Raw genomic sequence first — 18,684 nt, 5'->3', positions numbered from 1 at the left:
TTCTATCATCAACTATTCTTTACTTAGTTCATATTATGCATATGCATGAGATCTTGGGGATACTAATGTTAGACATTAGATGACTGAGATTCCGCTTAGAACACTAGGAGACACCATATCCCAACAATGTTTGCCATCGAGTCCGTCTCAATAGGATCGTCATACAGGTTATGAACACATTCATTAGTCGGTGCATTCATCAAGTCCGTCTCATTAGAACCACCAGAAAGGGCTATGAATACATTAAGAGCCTTAGGCTCATCCTTCGGTCAAACTCTGACCCCTCAATGGAGCTCTGCTAGTTCTACTCTAGCTGGCACCGGCCCACGTCATGGGAATGGAGAATTAGTTTTTGACTTGTCTTTGTTTCCAGAGGGAACAGATTCAACCAAGTTAGCAGTAGAGGAGTTCAAATAGAGGTTAGCAAACTTATCCTTGAGGCGATTTGCCTCTTCAGTCCTCATGTGACTGATCAGCTCCTGAAGGGATATGTCCTTCTTCTTGTGCTTCAGATGGTTTCTGTAGTCACTCCAGGATTGAGGAAACTTTTCCAGCAGAACATTGGCTTGAAGGATTTCACACATCTTCATGCCTTCAGCAAGTATTTCAGCAACTAGGTTCTCATAGACATGAACCTGCTCCATGATTGAAGAGTCATCGTTGATTTGGAACTGTAACCCTTTTCCCACGATGTACTTCTTCCTTCCAGCATCGTCAGCTCCATAGTTCTTTTGAAGGGTATCCCAGATATCCTTAGCAGATTTGTAGTTGACAAACATGTCGAATAACTTGTTGCCCATATGATTCAGCAGATGTCCTCAAACGATTTTGTTTGTCTTTCTGTTGCTTGACAACATCACCATTCGAAGTAGATGACTTATCCTTAACAGGGGTAATATCGATGTCGATTGAAGAACCAGTGGATAAATCTTCAAACAGAATATAATCAACTTCGAGTTGTTCGAAGAAGATAAGCAGCTTCTGTGACCACCTCTTGTAGTTAGTTCCATCAACAGGGATCATCTTTGACATATCAGGTAGGGTTTTGAGATTAACAACAGCCATTGATCAGAAAATCACTTTCAAATTGTTGGAAATATTGGAAAGATCAGTGGAATTTATCGAACAGTAATAACTTTCTTCGTTGTGTCGTGGTATGGAGGCCACTGCCTTGAAAGTGATTTCGGAGTAACCTTGGTGCAAATTACTGTTTCCGTTCACTCCCCAAGGATTGACCACAGCTTACCGCCTCTGTCTGCACTGACAGAGGTAGTAATGGAGATTGAAGAACTCCAAGCTTGAACAGACAGAGAGATGAAGATAGCCAAAATTGAGTTGTGTGTTTTCACTCTTAATTTCGGCCAGTATATATAGCCTCTGAGAAAACCCTAACCACCTAGGAAACGTGGTAGAGAAGTTAAGAGAGTGGGAGATAAACTCGGAAACTAATTTGATTAACCCTACGAGATCAGTTGGAGATATACTCAAATACTGATTAGGTTAATCCCACCGACTTAGTCAAAATCCGAGTTTAAGTAAAACTACTCTTCGTGGCAAAAGAGGTTTTTCACTATAAGCTCCCGAGCACCCGAGCACCCGGGCTCACGGGCCACGGGCCAAAGGCCCAAAGGCCCATAAGCCCAAATAGCCAAAGAGTCCAAATGGTTAAAAGTCCGAATGCCTCACATGTGTGCACGCGCGTGTGGGAGCCTTCTCTACTGCACCATGTGCTTTACAATGAGTTGTCAAGCAACTTATTATAAGGCAAATTTAGTTTTACTAGTTGGAAGATGTGGGACATTAATTTTCTAGAGAGAAAGCTTTGTATGCCATCTTCCCTCTAGAGGTGGACCCCACCCATGTGCTAACTAGAAGACAAATAGTCTTGACTGGTAGTGAATGGGTGAGGCTCTCTCTCAATTAATTATAAGATGGTTATGGGTCCAACAAAGGAATCACCCAAATGGGCCCAACCATGATACAAACCCAACAATCCCCCACAAGATGGCTATCAAAGACTTCTGACTGCTAAGCTAGAAGTGGGACATGTACTTAAGTGTTCGATATCTTTCGATTTGAATTGGCACATAGTGGAGTGAGGCAACAACCAAAAATAAAGCAACCAATTGAAATTATTCTTGAACTTGGAGATTTTTGGCTGCGACCCCCACAACACATACGATACCCGGAGAGTTCTGCGTTCTCCGCGATTCGTTCATGCTCATTAAGTAGGCCCTGAACATACCTCGGGACTAGTGAGTTTTTAAGAAGACTGTTGTCTGTCTTCTATAGAGGGCGGCCTTCCACCCTCGGGCTCACGTAGGTGATTTCTTTGAGTCTACCTCAGCGTAGACTCTGACCCCTTACTCGGGTCCGAAATCATTAAGAACTTTGGCAAGTTCATCCTCATCATCATCTACAGCTATACACCATATAGTCCGTCTCAATAGGACCACCATTATGGTAATGGATACATTAGCTATCGGTGCATTCATCAAGTCCGTCTCAATAGGACCACCGCAAAGGGCTATAAATGCATTAAGAACTTTTACAAGTTCATCCTCACATCATCGACAACAATGTGTCCATCGAGTCCGTCTCAATAGGATCGTCATACAGGTTATGAACACATTCATTAGTCGGTGCATTCATCAAGTCCGTCTCATTAGAACCACCACAAAGGGCTATGAATACATTAAGAGCCTTAGGCTCATCCTTAGGTCAAACTCTGACCCCTCAATGGAGCTCTGCTAGTTCTACTCTAGCTAGCTCCGCCCCACATCATGGGAATGGAGAATTAGCACAGGGGATTCAGCCTCAAGCACCCAAGCCCCGAGCACCCGAGCACACGGGTCACGGGCCACGACCCAAAGGCCCAAAGGCCCATAAGACCAAATAGCCCCAATAGCTCAAATAGCCCAAAGAGCCCAAATAGCCAAAGTGTCCAAATGGTTAAAAGCCCAACTGCCTCACATGTGTGCGCGCGCATGTGGGAGCCTTCTCTACTCCACCATGTGCTTTACAATGAGTTGTCAAACAACTTATTATAAGGGCAACTTTGGTTTCACTAGTTGGAAGATGTGGGACATTTATTGTCTAGAGAAAGAAAGCTTTGAATGCCATCTTCCCTCTAGAGGTGGACCCCACCCATGTGCTAACTAGAAGACAAATAGTTTTGACTAGTAGTGAGTGGGTGAGGCTCACTCTCAAATAATTATAAGATGGTTATGGGCCCAACAAAGGAATCACCCAAATGGGCCCAACCATGATACAAACCCAACACGAGATGACCTTTGTAGACCTCCCCTCACTGTTCCGAGACCAAAGCAGGCTCTTACCAAAGCTAGTTCGAGTTCACCTCTTTGCTTGCCTCTGGACCACCGTAGGGTGCAAGGTGCCTAGTACGCTCGTGCCAATCTCATATTTGGACTCAGGTGGCGGAGTTCCTAAAAATCCAACTCCCTAATGGGTTGGACGAGAGTTTACCTGTTCTTGGCCAATCTGTTGACCTTTTACCTTTGTCAAAATTAACCAAAATGGGGATCGTAATTCTAAAGCATTTCATGCAGCAATGTCTCAAAGGCGTCAGAGAAACACAATTCATCAACTTAGACTTCAAACTGGAGAGGAAACCACTAATATAAAGGAGATTGCAGATGATTTAGTGGGATTCTTTCAGAATTTGTTTTCGGCATAGACGGTCACTGCTCCTCCGACAGAGATTTTACAAGCATACAAGGTGCTTTCAGAAGAAGACCTGGGCTACGTCTCAAGGATTCCTAACTCAGAGGAAATTAAGGCCGTCGTGTTCGAGATGGTTGCTCTAAAAAGTCCAGGACCAGATGGGTTACCAGGTATTTTCTTTCAACATAATTGGGACGTGATTGGACCTGATCTTATTCGTTACATACAGGCAGCATTTAATTCAGGTTCTATCCACCCAACTCTTAATTTTACGACTATTGCTCTTATTCCTAAGATTAGAAATCCGAGTATGGCCTCAGATTTTCGTCCTATTGCCATTTGCAACTCTATTTACAAATTCATCACTAAGATAGTGGCAAACAGACTGAGACCTTTCTTAGAGGATAATATCATGTGGACCCAGAATGCTTTCGTACCGGATAGACAAATTTTAGATAACATTGTGATCACAAACGAGATAATCCACTCTATGAATAGATCTGTAGCCAAGAAAGGTGGCTTTTCCCTTAAAATGGATATGGCAAAGGCCTATGACAGAGTTAGTTGGCCTTTCCTTACCAGAGTTTTGCAAGCCATGGGTATTACTGGACCTATCCTGTCTCTTATTCTGTCTTGCGTCACATCAGCACAGTTTATCATTAAGATTAATGGGGGTCTCCATGGGGCTTTTAAAGCCTCTCGAGGTCTAAGGCAAGGGTGTCCGTTGTCACCCTACCTTTTTATCTTAACTACTCAATCTTTATCCTTACTAATCCACTATTATGAGAGTCAGAGTATTTTTACAGGTTACAAGATAAACAGAAATTGCCCTCCCGTCTCGCATTTGTTATTTGCAGATGACCTTATAATCTTTGGAGAAGCAAATGATAGAAATTTAAATGCAATACTTCATCTCATGGAGGAATATGTTGGCTTCTCGGGTCAAGCTGTGAACTTTGCAAAATCCTCCATCTATTTTGGTAAAGGAGTGACTCCAAATGTGCGCAATCAATTTACTTCCAGGCTTCATGCTCCTACGATGACAAATGAAGACAAATATTTAGGATCATTTATACTTAAACCAGGAAATAGAATAGATTCTCATAGTTGGCTTCTGGATAAATTCAAAAACTCATTATCAGGTTGGAGACAAGGATTAACCTCACAAGCAGGTAGGACTGTACTAATCAAATCAGTTTTGGACTCATACTGTACTTACCATTTTAGCTACCAAATGATTCCCCAAAACATTATAAACAAATTGGAAAGAGAAGAAAGAAGTTTTTGGTGGGGACATGATGTGGTGGATTCAAAAATACACTTCATAAAATGGGATATCAATAGCAGTCTAAAAAAACTTGGTGGATTGGGAATTAGGTCTCTATCTGAAGTAAATGAATCCCTAATAGCTAAGATGGCATGGAGACTAATCACCAATCAGGAATCAATGTGGGTGTAAATTCTAAAAGCAAAGTATATGGCAAATGACAATTTCTGGACTGTGCAAAAGAAAACTAAGTGTACACCATTCTGGAATTCTATCATGAAGGTAAGGGAAGTAATGAAAAATCATATAATATGGTTAATTGGTAATGGAAGGGATATATCTATCATTAATGATCCATGGATTCCAGAAATTGAAAACCATAAACCAACATGCATTCAGCCTCTACCTCCAACCATATCCAAAGTGGCTGATCTTATGCTTCCAAATTCTACTCAATGGGATAATGATTTACTTAGAATTTACTTTGATCATGATACCACAGTGGCTATTAATAATATATTTATACCTCATAGCAATCAGATGGATAAACTATTATGGTGTCAAACAGAACAAGGCAAGTTTACATCTAAATCTTATTATTCAACAATCAAACAGGAGATCGAGCTACCACCGGCAATTCAAACGTTTCCTTAGGGTAAGTTCTGGCATAAACATAATATGGATCCCAAGATTCAAATTTTTACATGGAAACTGATTCATAGTGGTCTGGCCACTCTATCAAACATAAACAGAAGAATTCCTTATATAAATCAGGAGTGTAACATGTGTACTGATCGAGCTATTGAAACACATAATCATTTATTTGGAGAATGTCAGACATTTAAAAATCTATTTCAACTTACAAATGAACCAAAAATCATGCAGTTAGGGTTAAATCCTATTCAAAATTTGAAAGATATTCTCATGCAAGGAAAGAAAGCTAATGATGTGTGGTTTATGTATACTTATCTTCTATGGATGTGGTGGAAAAGCAGGAATGAACTCCACTTTCGAAATAAACAGATCGATCTTACGCGAGTTTGGTGGCAGACAAAGGTAGAACTCAAGAAAACCCCCTTTTATTACTTAATACTCCTTCTCTTGAATATTTACAGGTACAATCATGGAATCCACCCTCACCTGGTAGGTCAAAAATAAATGTGGATGGCTCGTTTAGACAAGATGGTGCTTCTGCAGCGGCGGTTTTGAGGAATTCAATCGGAGAAATCATGGAGGTTAAAGCAGAGGTTCTCTTTCCCATCTCGGCTCTCTATAATGAAACTAGGGCATTGCTTTTAGGGTTGGAATTAGCTGTAGAGAAGGATTTATATCATTTTGATCTAGAAGGGGATTCGAAGGTTTTGTTCACCCTTTTATCCGACGGTGCATCTGTTCCCCCGTGGAGAATACGGACCGAGATTGAATACATACGAGATCTGATTAGAGAGAGACATGTGGCGTTATCTCATTGTGGACGTGCTGCTAATTCGACCCCCCATGACATTGCGGTTGCGGCTTTAGTCCCTCAAAATGTCCAGCTTGCGGGTTAGGCATCACGGAATCATTGCTATTGTTATTGTGCTTATTTCGCTCATTTTCATTATTTTATGTAATGAACTAGTGTTGGATTAATGAATCACCTTTCAAAAAAAAAAATTAACCAATATTTGGCTTAACAGGCTTAACGATAACGAGGTGGTTTCAACCTAATGTCGACCCACTTTTCTGAGCAGATTATCATTGTTGAAGATTCAGTCGAGTTTCTCTAAAAAGCTTGTTTTTGAGCTTATGGTGTATCCTGATTGAGACATAAAAGAGAGAGACTCTACTATGATGTGAGAAAAAGTAAAAGAGGTTCCATCTCCACCTACCTATATTGAATGGGAAAAAAGAGAGATGAGGTGATGAGGACTCAGTGCCTTAAATTACTGGAAATTCTGTAGGTACACATTCTCCAGAAAAGCAATATTACCCAACAGATATAAAAGATGGTATGCCCGGCCAGTCTCCCGGCTGGGATGCAAATATAAAAGATGGAAAATGACAGCCGGAAGACTGGCAGGGCATAGCATCACAGCTGATAAAAGATTGTGGGTAGCTGTTTAACTTCCATTATAACACATCAACCCATTTACAGTCCCACTACCACTCAACCTTAATCAAAGAAACAAACAAAAGGAACTACAAATATCAATCAAAAGTATATAATATAATATATAATGATACCTCACAGTGTTTTCATAGAGAGATAAAGATATACAATCTTCTCAAGAGAATACATTCTTGATTTCAGCCAGGAAGAAGTAAAAACAGAAAACAGAACACGCACCTTGAATCTACATTTGGGCATCACAACACCTTTTCGAACACAAAAAGAAAGAAAGACTACTTTCTTTATCCTACATAGTTTATCTAGTATAAATCGGCTGACTAGCTCCGAGCTCTGAAGTTTAGTCATTTTTTTATCTACTCTTGTTGTTTGGTCTTAGCAGTAAAGATAGGATTTCGGAGAATTGAGGACGTTTTGTTGGAGTGTTGTTCCAGCATTTTGTCATTAAAGACCGAAGAGTTTGAGGACAGTCTTTGGGTATTTCAGGTCTCAATCCACAGGCAGCAATCCCTACTGCTGCTTGGACAGGTGAATATGCTGAATAAGCTGCTTCCCCTGTGACCATCTCCCATACTACCATCCCGAAACTATACACATTGCTCATCCATGTCTCTGTTACACTTTCTGGATCACCCGCGATTATCTATCACCCACCCAAGGAAAATTCAATACTTATATTAAACAATATATAAAACGCACACACAATCTCAATATAGTTTTATAGGAATGCGTTAGAGTTTGATAAGGGGACAAGAAAAGTTTCAAAGTCTTGAGTTTAGACAGCATCATACAATGTTGTAAAAGGTCAGGTACTGTGGGATCCACAATTATAATGGATTAAGCACTAACACAACAGAAACACAAGTTCGGTAAAAAAGAAACCTTTCAGTGTGAGTAAAAGCAACTGGTTTTCAACTATACAGCCAAACTAATTAAGAGCATGCTTAATAAGTGTAGAGAGGATTTATGCTTCAACTTATCTACAATACGGAAGTTAGATGTTGCTAGTGGTAGAGGACAAGACACAAATATACACGTCCTAGTGCAGCAGGCATATGAACACGCAATTAGCCTAACTCATATGGCCTATTTCAGGAGGGTTTAAGTATGTCTATCGAGATGGTGCATTACTTGAAAGTTTAGCACGATGGTTTCAAACTTTATGAAGTGCTTATAAGACTTGAACATAATTAGGCAAGTCATGTTTCAGCAAATCTAGGTTAAGCATGCTTGGACATGGCGATAATAATTCCTTTCACTCATCCTCCATATTCGTCCTTAAAAATTCATTATCGTAGTGCAATGGATGACATTTAATATTTGTGCCGATGAAAATTGGTTTTCTGGACAAACATTGGAAAAGTGAAGAGGAACGAACCTCGGGAGCTAACCATCGATAACCATCTGTTTCATACTCCAATACTTCTCCCATGTGCTTGCAGACTGTGACAATACCCATGTCTCCTAGACATGCATTCCCTTGTCGGTCTAACAGGATCCTGTTTGTGTTAAGATCTCTATAAGAAACACCATGATCATTCATAAATTTAATCCCTTCTGCAACATCTGCAGAAATCCTTATTACCTCCCTAGCCAAAAGCTTCTTTCCTTTTTGAATAACATCAAAGACTGATCCCCCTTCCATTAATTTCGTCACCACACACAACCCATGATTCTCTTCGATACAAACTCCATGAAATTGCAAAATGGACTTATGCCCACATCTTATTAACTCAAGAAGACCTCTTTGGATCTCGAACTGATAGGCATTTCCCCTTTCACACCCTCTAATCTTTTTGATTGCTACCCGTCTTCCATTATAAACACCCTTGAATGAATTTGGTCCAATCTGATCGGTGAACTCGATTTGGTCTGAATTGAGAAGCCAGGAACCAATCTCATTTCCTCCTGATTGAATTGTCTGCCACTCATCAACTGAAACCACAAATGAAGAAGTGGGCAATGGAATCTGCAACTGAACCATAGGAATCGAATTCTCAATATTATTTTCGTAATTCTCTTCATCATTCCCATCTATATCTCTTATTTCTTTGACCCCATTATTCTCCTCTTGGCACCCACAAAGCCCAAATGGGAGCTTTATTGTTGTGGCTTTTGGTTTCTTCACAGCAGATTTCAGGGCAGTTTCGATCCGGATTTTGAATGATTTTTCTTGTCCAGATTGAACCAAAACAAGAACAATCCCTAAAGTAAAACTCTTTTTCTCAAAGATCTGGCACTTCTTAAAGCAAATAGAAGCAGTATCAAGCGCCCCAGATATCGACGACCAAGAAATCGATGAATTACAAGCGAAAATGAGCTTAAAAACAGATCCTTGATACTCTTCATCATTAACTTCTTGAATCAAAATAGCTGGTTGGTCATCTGTAGTTGCTTGCTCTATAAGTTTAATGTGAAGAAAAACATCTTTCATCTCGAATCCCGATTGAACATAACTATTCCACAAATAACAAAAATAAACACAACCCAAGATAGAACAACATTAGAAATGAAAACCTCAAAAAAAAAAAAATCAGAAACAAAAGTATTGGGTTTTGGGTATTATTCTGAAACACTAACCTGAGAGGTAAGGAGTCAAAATGCTTTCTCATATTGGAGATGAGTTTTTCAGGTAGCTGACTACCAGGGTAAAGTTGGGTCAAATGTCTAACAACACCACCCCAAACAATTTTTCGACTAGTTTCGATCTTGGAAGGAGGAGTAGTAGGAATATCACGACCTATTGAATCAATGTTGAATGAGTTCTTAAAGTTAGTAATAGCTCCAGCTACATTCTTGCTTAACTTCTGAAACTTCTTTTGCATTGTAGAAGATGAATCTCTGTTTGTATTATTATTATCAGAAACAAGAACACCTTCTGCTTCTGATCTATCTTGGGTTTTCATCAAAACTTGTTCTACCATGTCTTCATCTGTACTTGCTCTACCTGACCAACACTCAAGAGCTGATGCCATGGCAACAAAACCCACCAAGAAAAAATAAATACTATTTATGATGAAGAGAGGATTTGCAGGAATGTTGATGGATATTTTGGCATTTGATGGATCCCTTCCTTCAATTCATGAGAGAGACTGAGAGAGAGAGAAAGAGAAAGAGAGAGATGTTTTGATTGTTGGTTGCTTTGGGTTGTTTTTTAGGAGACTATTTTACTTTTTTTAAACTAAAGAATGATCAAAACTGTTGATTGGTTGTGTTTGATTGATGCTGTATATAATGAATTAACGGTGAGGATCTTGTTCTTGGTTTGTGTTTACAAACAAAAATCAGTAGGGTTGATAGTAATCAAAGAAATATCAGCCGTCCAATTTATTATAGTCTTGATATAGAAGTGGGAACTACCCCATTCCGTATGATGATGGGATTGAGGAGGGTCTGTTCTTTATGGAAGGTGGAGCATGTGACCACTAGACAACAAAAGTAGTTATGGGAAAGATGCTTTTGTTTAGTAGTATTTTATTTAAAATTAAATTTGTCTCCTTAGATTATTGAGAATAAATAAGAGGGTGTATCTAAAGGTATCTCGTCTTTTTGCTCTTAGCCCATCTCTCTCTTGATACTCTGCCTAGGTTTATGATTGATTAGTCCGATGTATTCGGTGCTCTTCGTAGGCCGGGAGATTTGCTGTTTGGACCCCCTTTCGTATAATTGACTTGTTGTTCGGACTCCCTTTTTCCACAGTTGCATTTTGGACTCCCTTTTTCAAAAAAAAAGTTAAATATAACAGTTCAAAAAATAAATATGAGATAAAAATACTATTTTACCCTAACTAGATGGAAAATACTATCTTACCCTCAACCTAATCTAACCCAACCAAAATAGTTAACCCACAAGTTAACCAAACCCAGGTCCTGACCCGCGAGTTGATCCGGAAATGGGAAGAAATGAAGAACGATTCTTCTTCTTCTTCCTTCTCAATGGGGGAAGAACTAGAAAGAAGATCAAGAGAGTTGGAAAAGGTCTCCAGAATGGAAGAAACAAAGTTTGATTCTTCCCCTTCACTTCCAATGGTGGATGAGCTAAAAGAAAAGTCAAGAGATTTAAATAAAGTTTCTGAATCAGAGAGATGAATATTGATTCTCCTTTTTCACTTTCAATGGCTGAAGAGCTAGAAAGAGGATCAAGACTCAAGAGAACTTAATAACGAAAGTTTTGCAGAAAAGTTGGCGGCAAGACTCAAGAGAATTTAACAATGGAAGTTTTGCATAAAAGTTGGCGGCAACACTCAATTCATTCCCCATTAACAAGAACAGCTCCACAACCCAATTCTCTCAAATGCTTAAGAACTCTCAAGTTATTATTAGCTATAATGGCCTAACCTAAAATCGGATGTAATCCTCTAAAGCTTCCTTATAAACTTCAGCATTTTTGGCTAACTGGGGTTTACTGTAAATATAAAATGGCCAAATTAGGTTTGAAGGTCAAATTAGGTTTAGAATTAAGTGAAGGTTTTTGATGGGTATTGAAAATGGGGCAAATTAGGATTAGAATTAAGTGAAGGGTTCTGATGGGTATTGAAGAGATCTAAGGAATGATGAAGAGGGAGAAAGTGAATTAGCAGCCACCATATTTCTTTCTCTCTTTTCAAATGGTGAAGAACTTTTGAGTTATTATTAGCTCTCAAGTTATTATTAACTTTGAAGGTTGATTGATTTATCGATCTTCATCTCGAGACTGAAAACTCAAAACTTGGAAACAAATATAACTTTGCACTGTTTCAGTGAGCATTATAGTTTGGAGGAATAAGATGAGTTAAATTCCTTAACAAAAAAAAAAAAAAAAATGAGTTAAATAGAAGAAGGGGGTCCATAGTGCAATATTAATTATATACGGATAAAGTGGGAATTTTTCAAAATATAACTTTAGAGACGGAATATTCCCGTGTGATTCCGTTAAAAGGGAGTCCAAACAACAAGTCAATTATACGAAAGGGGGTCCAAACAGCAAATCTCCCTAGTAGGCCTCCAATTGAGCAGTTTGAAGTCCACATATCGATATAGTCGAATGTCTCTTGATACTCTGCGTAGGTTTACGATTGATTAGTCCGATGTATTCGGGGTGCTCTTCATAGGCGTCCAATTGAGCAGTTTGAAGTCCACATATCGATATAGTCGAATGTCCTCGGACTGTTCTAATACGTGAACATTACCAGAATAAAAAAAAGGAAGACACCTATAGACGCAGGGATGAGATTATTTGAGTCGGCAAACTTGCACGGATGAGATTATTTGAGTCGACAAACTTTTAAAAAACATATGCCCCCGCATATTTTGAGGTGGGTTCGTCCTAGACAATATTTTTTTAAACTGTCCTAGACGACGATATGACCCACACGATTTGAAGATAATAAAAGAGGTTGACGTTTGGACAAACAGAAAGATACTTTTACTGAAGTTGAAACCGCTACTACTCAATACAAAAATGTTAAGACTGAACACAATGTGATATTTTACATAATTGGGCCAGTGAAAAGGAAATTTTGTTACATGAATAGAAACTTAAGCAAATAAAAATCGTACCAATTTGTTAGATTAGATGTGTTCAACCCATGTTGAAAGTATGTTTATAGTGCCAAACTTAAAGAGATTAGTGATGAAATCACACTTCTACGAAAAGTTGATTAGTTGGAAAACTGCAACCATTTAAAGCCAGAAGGTATTAAATTAAGAATACTTTGTTCAATTAACAACTTAATCACCGTTATACCATGTGCTTAACGAACCAGATTAATTTGGACCACTTGTTCTCTTTAATATCTTTCCATTCCTATATGCATTAATATCTTAAATTGTCCATCATTCTTAACTAATCAAAGGTCAATATGACTTGGTGATCTGAACCATTCATCAGGACACTTGGAAGAGACGAAAAAAACAAGTTTATTATTCGTCAAAAATATTCTAATTCAAGCACTAAAAAACTACGACAAACTAGTTGTTATTCTGATATAATGATATTCAATACGTACACAAAAAATTAGGCAAATAAAATATCCCCACATTAATAAATAACAAAATTTTATTGGAGCTCAAAAAAAAGTTTATCTTCACATGAAAAGTGGTTATGACTAGATATGGTGCAATTTTCGATTGGTTTATTGGAGAAACGAAAGCGCACCTTAATTTATTCATTTTAAGGATAGTCCAGGAGCTGTGGGACGCCAGACGCCTTTTTTGCCAACCAGGAATTGATCTTGATGGAGCTTGGTCTCCCAATGGAGCGATCTCAAGATGGGAGTCAGCTTATTAATCATTTCTAAGGTGTCTTGGACAATAACTAACCCAAGGGGTCGTAAAATTCGATCCATTTCTACAACTACGTCCACAATGTCACATCTGATCATAAACCCAAATAAAAAATGAAGAGAGAATCAGTATTCACTTAATATGCAACTCAGTAAATCCGACAAGATACTCGGTTGAACAAGAAACTTCTAGGGATAAACGACAGTACTGGTTGCAAATTTTGTACCTTTGTGAAAGATCTTTGAACAGGTAACTGGAATGGAGGAGATCATAAGTTCGAGGATATGTATTCAGGGGTTCACACCAGTCATGATAAAGTCCAATCAGCCCCCTATCGAAAATAACAGGCAAAGTATCTTGTACGTGGACTGGCACTATGTTCATCACCCAGAGAGGTCGGTCAACCAATGATGCAGCAAATCTGATAATAGACAGGAAACCTTTTAAAGTTCTGTAATTAGTTATCCTATTATCCCATCCGAACTGAACTATCAAGCTCAAGATATAATACTTGGGAAAAAGTAAGGAAGAGAAGTGCAAAAATGGAGCTAACATGAATGATGAAACTACTTAATTGCCTTACCCTCCAAAACCAGCATTCATGTCCATTACGTTCCGTATACTGGACCAGTTGATAGCAAGACCACCCAAGTAAACATCTGATACAAGTGAAGACCAGTGCTTAGTGTCTTCGTGAAATATTTCTTCTGCATTTGCTTCCATTGGTAGACTTGAAGGTTTACTGCTAAGTCTTCTAGGCCATGGGGCAGGCCATTCATACTTTCTACCCACAGCAACAGCTGGATGTAGGGGAAGACAACCTTCGAGGCGTACATACCTGCCTCAGGAAGAACGGAAAGAAGCCGTTATTACAACAAATGAGACGAACAAATAAAGAAACTCTAGAGAAGTCTACTGGATCCAGTAGAAATACCATGAACTATTTTGCTTCTGCATTTGATCACACATAGGGGGGTACTTCTTTTCGCGTTTTTCATAACACAGATTTGAATCAGGCTTCTGATATATGACAAGTCCAATTCCAGATAAATCTTTAGTCTTCGCTACTACCTTCCAGCAGATTGATTCTGTCAAAGCCACCATAGCTGCAGCAGTATTCTACCATTAATTGCAAGGCTTAAATTGCATTCACATTGTAACAAATTTTGTAAGTAGAGTCACAACACAACAAAGTAATAGGAAGGGAATCTAGAGGATTTTCAGAAAATCAACACTCAATCTAACAACCATGTAACTTGTAACTGCGCCTGCGGCGTATACATTCACCAGCCAAACTAGCAATAACATTGTGGCATGACTCATGGGAAGTCAAGCCCACAAATTTTAGAAAATCACATCAGAAGCTGGTTTTGTTCGTGACATAGCAAGGGTAATACTGAATCCAGTCAGTAGAATGTTTGGTGTTTGGGGAACATGACATTGAGGGCAAAATCAAGAAAAGCAAAACAAGCAAAGAATAGGAAGGAACAGGACGAGTCAAGACTCTCGAATTATTTCTAGAAAGAAACCCACAGACCTTTCCAGACATTCTGATCTCTTGTGTTATCAAGGTAAACTGGAGTAGCAGACCATATAAAAAAACCTCCAGGCCTGAGAATCCTGTTTAGCTCCATTAATGGCTTTCCACCTACAATTTCAACCAAAAAATCAGAATAGGTTCAAGAAATTTCATATTTGGCTAACATAGAGCGGCAATGGAACCTAATATGAGTTAGAATAGAGATGGAGAAATCCGACCCACCATCTGCATCCCAGTGAACCCTGCATCGGGCACAGTGAATTAGATCATACACATTATCTGGAAAGTTAAGCTTTTGTGTTCCAATGACCGATAGTGTAGCAGGAATCCCTCTCTCAAGAGCAAATTGTATTTGAGCTTCATGTTCATCCTTTGGAGCAAATGACATGGTAATAACATCTCTATCAAGCAAATGTCCACCAAAACTAGCAACACCACAACCAACATCTAGTATAACCCTTGTTTGTTTCCCCCATTTAATGCTTGGTAATGTCTGTCCAATGGGAAAGAAGAATAAATCAATCCCAAAGGGTAGCAAAACTAATTGAAGATGCTCAGCAACAATGCAGTCTCTAAATAGCTACTAGCATGGCAGTCTTTCAGAAATGATTTAAGCTTCAATGTCTAGAGAAAATATACTGTCAGTGATTATACAATGTATCGAATGGGTACATCATATAAGCTTCACGTCTCGAGAGTCGACACATCATCAAGACTCAGGTAACTTCAGTCATAGGTTAAGTATGCTAAAGTGATGTACATGTGGTAATGTCTGTTTGGGTCACATGCTTTAGAAGAACAAAACACTTAGGATATAGTATGTATATGTGGTGTAGTCACGGGCCTTCGTTGCCTCCAAGTGATCTTGGGTAGCCAAAGAGGCAAGGCTTTTTCGTCAAACTTATAAAGTTACCACCACCACCTTCCACAACCAATGTGGGACTAACTCCAACAACATTGACTTAACCAATTGTCATTAGATAAATCAAAACATGGAGTTCAATATGATTAAAAAAAGGAAGTGAAAGAGAACACAAGATTATACCCTCTCTATATACTTAACATAGTTTGCTACTCCTCCTTTAAATTGAGTACCACCTCCAGGGAACAGAAGATAATCGCCAGATTTGCGAACCCAATTTTGATCCTTCTTATATTCAACAAGTTTAGGGTGAGGAACATTGTCATACCAAATCTGCAATCATAGGAATGGAAACAAGTTCAGAACAAGCACAAACTTACCCATTAGCATTTTAAGGCAGAAAATGAGTTCAATCGACAAAATTCCCAATTACTCGTATAACTATTTACAATTAGAAGTTTAATGGCAACTATAACATGTTAAAACCTATAATTTGGGTAGAGAGTAATTGAACTCTATTATACTCTTTTAAGAACAAGAACAAAGAACCTACTACTAATATCCAAGCTATACCAATCTGACTCTTACCAAAGAATCATCAATCTCACCATATCCCTGCTCTTTGGCCATGGGACTGGGATCTTGTATCCCTGTGGAAGTGGACTCAAACACCTCGGATTAGGTTTAGGGCAATGCCTCTCCCTGTGCTCCATGTGCCTTCTTGATTTCAACGCCTTTATAGCTTTCATATTATCAAGACAAGGTATATAATCAGTCGCCACAACTCCTCTACATATCTTCCAATTGAAATCGATTTTGACGAAATCATCGGAAGATATTCCACCTCCACCTCCACCTCCACCTCCACCTCCACCTCCACCTCCACCTTCTTTACTAACAATTTCGACTGGGGTTTCTTCCTCCTTGAGCTTTGTTATAGGAGGAGGAGGGTAAATTGATGGTTTGATCGGAGATGATGAAGAGATCGACTGAGATTTCTCTAGATCGGTGACGGTGGGATAATAAGAATCTTGATTATTGAAGAGAAGAATAAACGAAACACAAAGGAGCAAGAAAAAGAGAAAGAAAATGAATGGATACTTCCTCTCTCTAATAACACTCTGTACCGCCATTAAACCACTCTAGCTCTCTAGAGAGAGAAAGGTTTAGAGAGAGAGAGAGAGGGAGACTGTGTGAAAGTGTGAGTAAATGATGGTGGATTCAGAAGTAATGCATGTTAGGGAAGGAGAATGAAGAAGATAAAGGCGGGACGTCGTTAAGAAGGAGATCAAGCCGAGGACTGGAAAGTAATTAACTGGTATGGGTTTTAACACCAATCTTGATTTACTAACAGACGTCGATTAGCGATGACGTCAGCATATGAATAAAAGTAGGGGTTAATTCCATTTTGCCCCCCCTAAAGATGACCAACTCGCCAAAATAGCCCCCTAAAGATAACCAGCTTCCAATTTGACTCCCTTTTTCATTTTTCCGTCCCTTAGTCTGTTAGACGTTAGAGCGCTGGCATTTTAATACCCCAAATACCCCTGCTGTAACTTCTTGCCAACTCACAATATTTGGGGTCCCAAGAATCATAATCATATGTCAAATCAACTTACTTTTTTTACTTTGAAAAATTCTCTGTGCCTCCCTTTCTCTCACTACAACAACATAGTTCCTCTCTCTTAAAATACTCACTCCACAAAATGTATTGTGTTCACGGAAGAAAAGTGTGTGCAAATTTGAGGAGTCCAAAAGCAGATCAGGTATGGCTAATCTTACAAGACTTCTTCAATGGTTCCCAACTCTCTCAACTTGCTACAAGATTCAAGGTTATTCGGGTCAACCGGGTTGTATCCGATATTATGTAGGGTGATCAAGTACCCTTCCAACGTTAAGGAGAAGATCAGTGGGTTAACTGAGAAATTAATAGCCATTCATTCTATACAACAGAGTTTTACTTATGAGATTGTAGATTGTAATATTGGATTCAAATCTTATGTTTCTATAATGAAAGTCAGCCATGAGTATGATGATTGACGATAAAGAAGAAGGTTGTTTAATTGAATGGTCATTTGTTGTTGACCCAAAAGAAGGGTTAGAACTTCATGATTTGATTTCTGAGTATGACTCTGGTTTACAACATATTGGCGGCAAAAAATTAAGTATTTCTCAATAGCATCTAAACAACACACACTTTGTCTCTCTAGATCATACCCGAAACATACACCGGTTGGGAGTTGTCTTGGGATATTTCCTTATGGAAATAAGAGGTCATGGATTGATATTTAGTGGTCCCACTTTCCATGGCATCTGTTTGTTCGTATAGCTTTTAGAATTGGCTTTTAATGTTCGAAACAAAATCGCCTCTCGTTTTAGTTATATTCTAATTCCATTTTGACTTATCAATGATATACCATGTAAATTTTGAAACTAAATGATTATCCAAAGCAACGATAATCTAAACCATTAAGATCTCATCCTCTCAGACACCATCATCATCTATGTCGAGACTGCTCCGAATATCAGATGATTGGGATAACATAATCAAGATTTCAACTTATGTTGGAAAACTTTGGGGTGCTATGAAATTTGGAAAAGATTCAAGATTTCAACCATGGCTTCGTGGAGTGGTGATGAAGTTCGTCTTAAACATTAACCGTATTAGGTCTCATGGAGATGAACAACTATTGTAAAGCTTCAGGTAGTTCTAATGGAGGTTTTGGGTTTTAATGGAGGGTGTTTGAAGTGAAGATAGATAAAGGTTTGGTAGCAATTTAAAGAATTGATGTGAGAGAAAAAGAGTAAATTGTAAATTTTGAAAATTAAATTGGTTTGACATGTCATAATGAGTTTTGGGATGACAAGAAGATATTGGCAGGGGTATTTGTGGTAAGAAAATATCAGCTTACTAACCTCTAACAGACTAAGGGACGGAAAAATAGAAAAGGGGGCTAA

At 38.7% G+C, this 18,684-nt stretch overlaps 2 protein-coding genes across 3 annotated transcripts; both read right to left on the bottom strand.

Moving 5' to 3' along the window:
- Positions 1-7,141: 7,141 nt before the first annotated feature.
- Positions 7,142-11,793, bottom strand: LOC147557835 (uncharacterized). Its single transcript, XM_086659423.1, has 3 exons — positions 9,642-11,793; positions 8,440-9,517; positions 7,142-7,704 (listed from the first exon to the last, which is right to left on the bottom strand). The coding sequence occupies exons 1-3, from the start codon at positions 10,034-10,036 to the stop codon at positions 7,414-7,416; spliced, it is 1,764 nt and encodes a 587-aa protein (XP_086515549.1). The 5' UTR covers positions 10,037-11,793; the 3' UTR covers positions 7,142-7,413.
- Positions 11,794-12,942: 1,149 nt separating this feature from the next.
- Positions 12,943-17,048, bottom strand: LOC147557834 (putative methyltransferase PMT23). 2 transcript variants are annotated; one of them, XM_086659422.1, is made up of 8 exons: positions 16,315-17,048; positions 15,910-16,059; positions 15,087-15,357; positions 14,862-14,972; positions 14,259-14,430; positions 13,908-14,162; positions 13,551-13,745; positions 12,943-13,414 (listed from the first exon to the last, which is right to left on the bottom strand). In XM_086659422.1, exons 1-8 carry the CDS (start codon positions 16,354-16,356, stop codon positions 13,207-13,209), a joined length of 1,404 nt encoding a protein of 467 aa, XP_086515548.1. In that variant the 5' UTR covers positions 16,357-17,048; the 3' UTR covers positions 12,943-13,206. The 2 variants fall into 2 exon arrangements, with proteins under 2 accessions (XP_086515548.1, XP_086515547.1); XM_086659421.1 differs by having other exon boundaries at positions 16,335-17,048.
- Between the last annotated feature and the right edge of the window lie 1,636 nt (positions 17,049-18,684).

Source organism: Eschscholzia californica, unplaced genomic scaffold, assembly GCF_041429995.1.
Source record: "Eschscholzia californica isolate CP2 unplaced genomic scaffold, dmEscCali1.0.p SCAF_2, whole genome shotgun sequence".
Taxonomy (NCBI): Eukaryota; Viridiplantae; Streptophyta; class Magnoliopsida; order Ranunculales; family Papaveraceae; genus Eschscholzia; species Eschscholzia californica.
The sequence above is the reverse complement of the archived record's forward strand: the minus strand, read 5'-3'. Positions and strand labels throughout refer to the sequence as shown.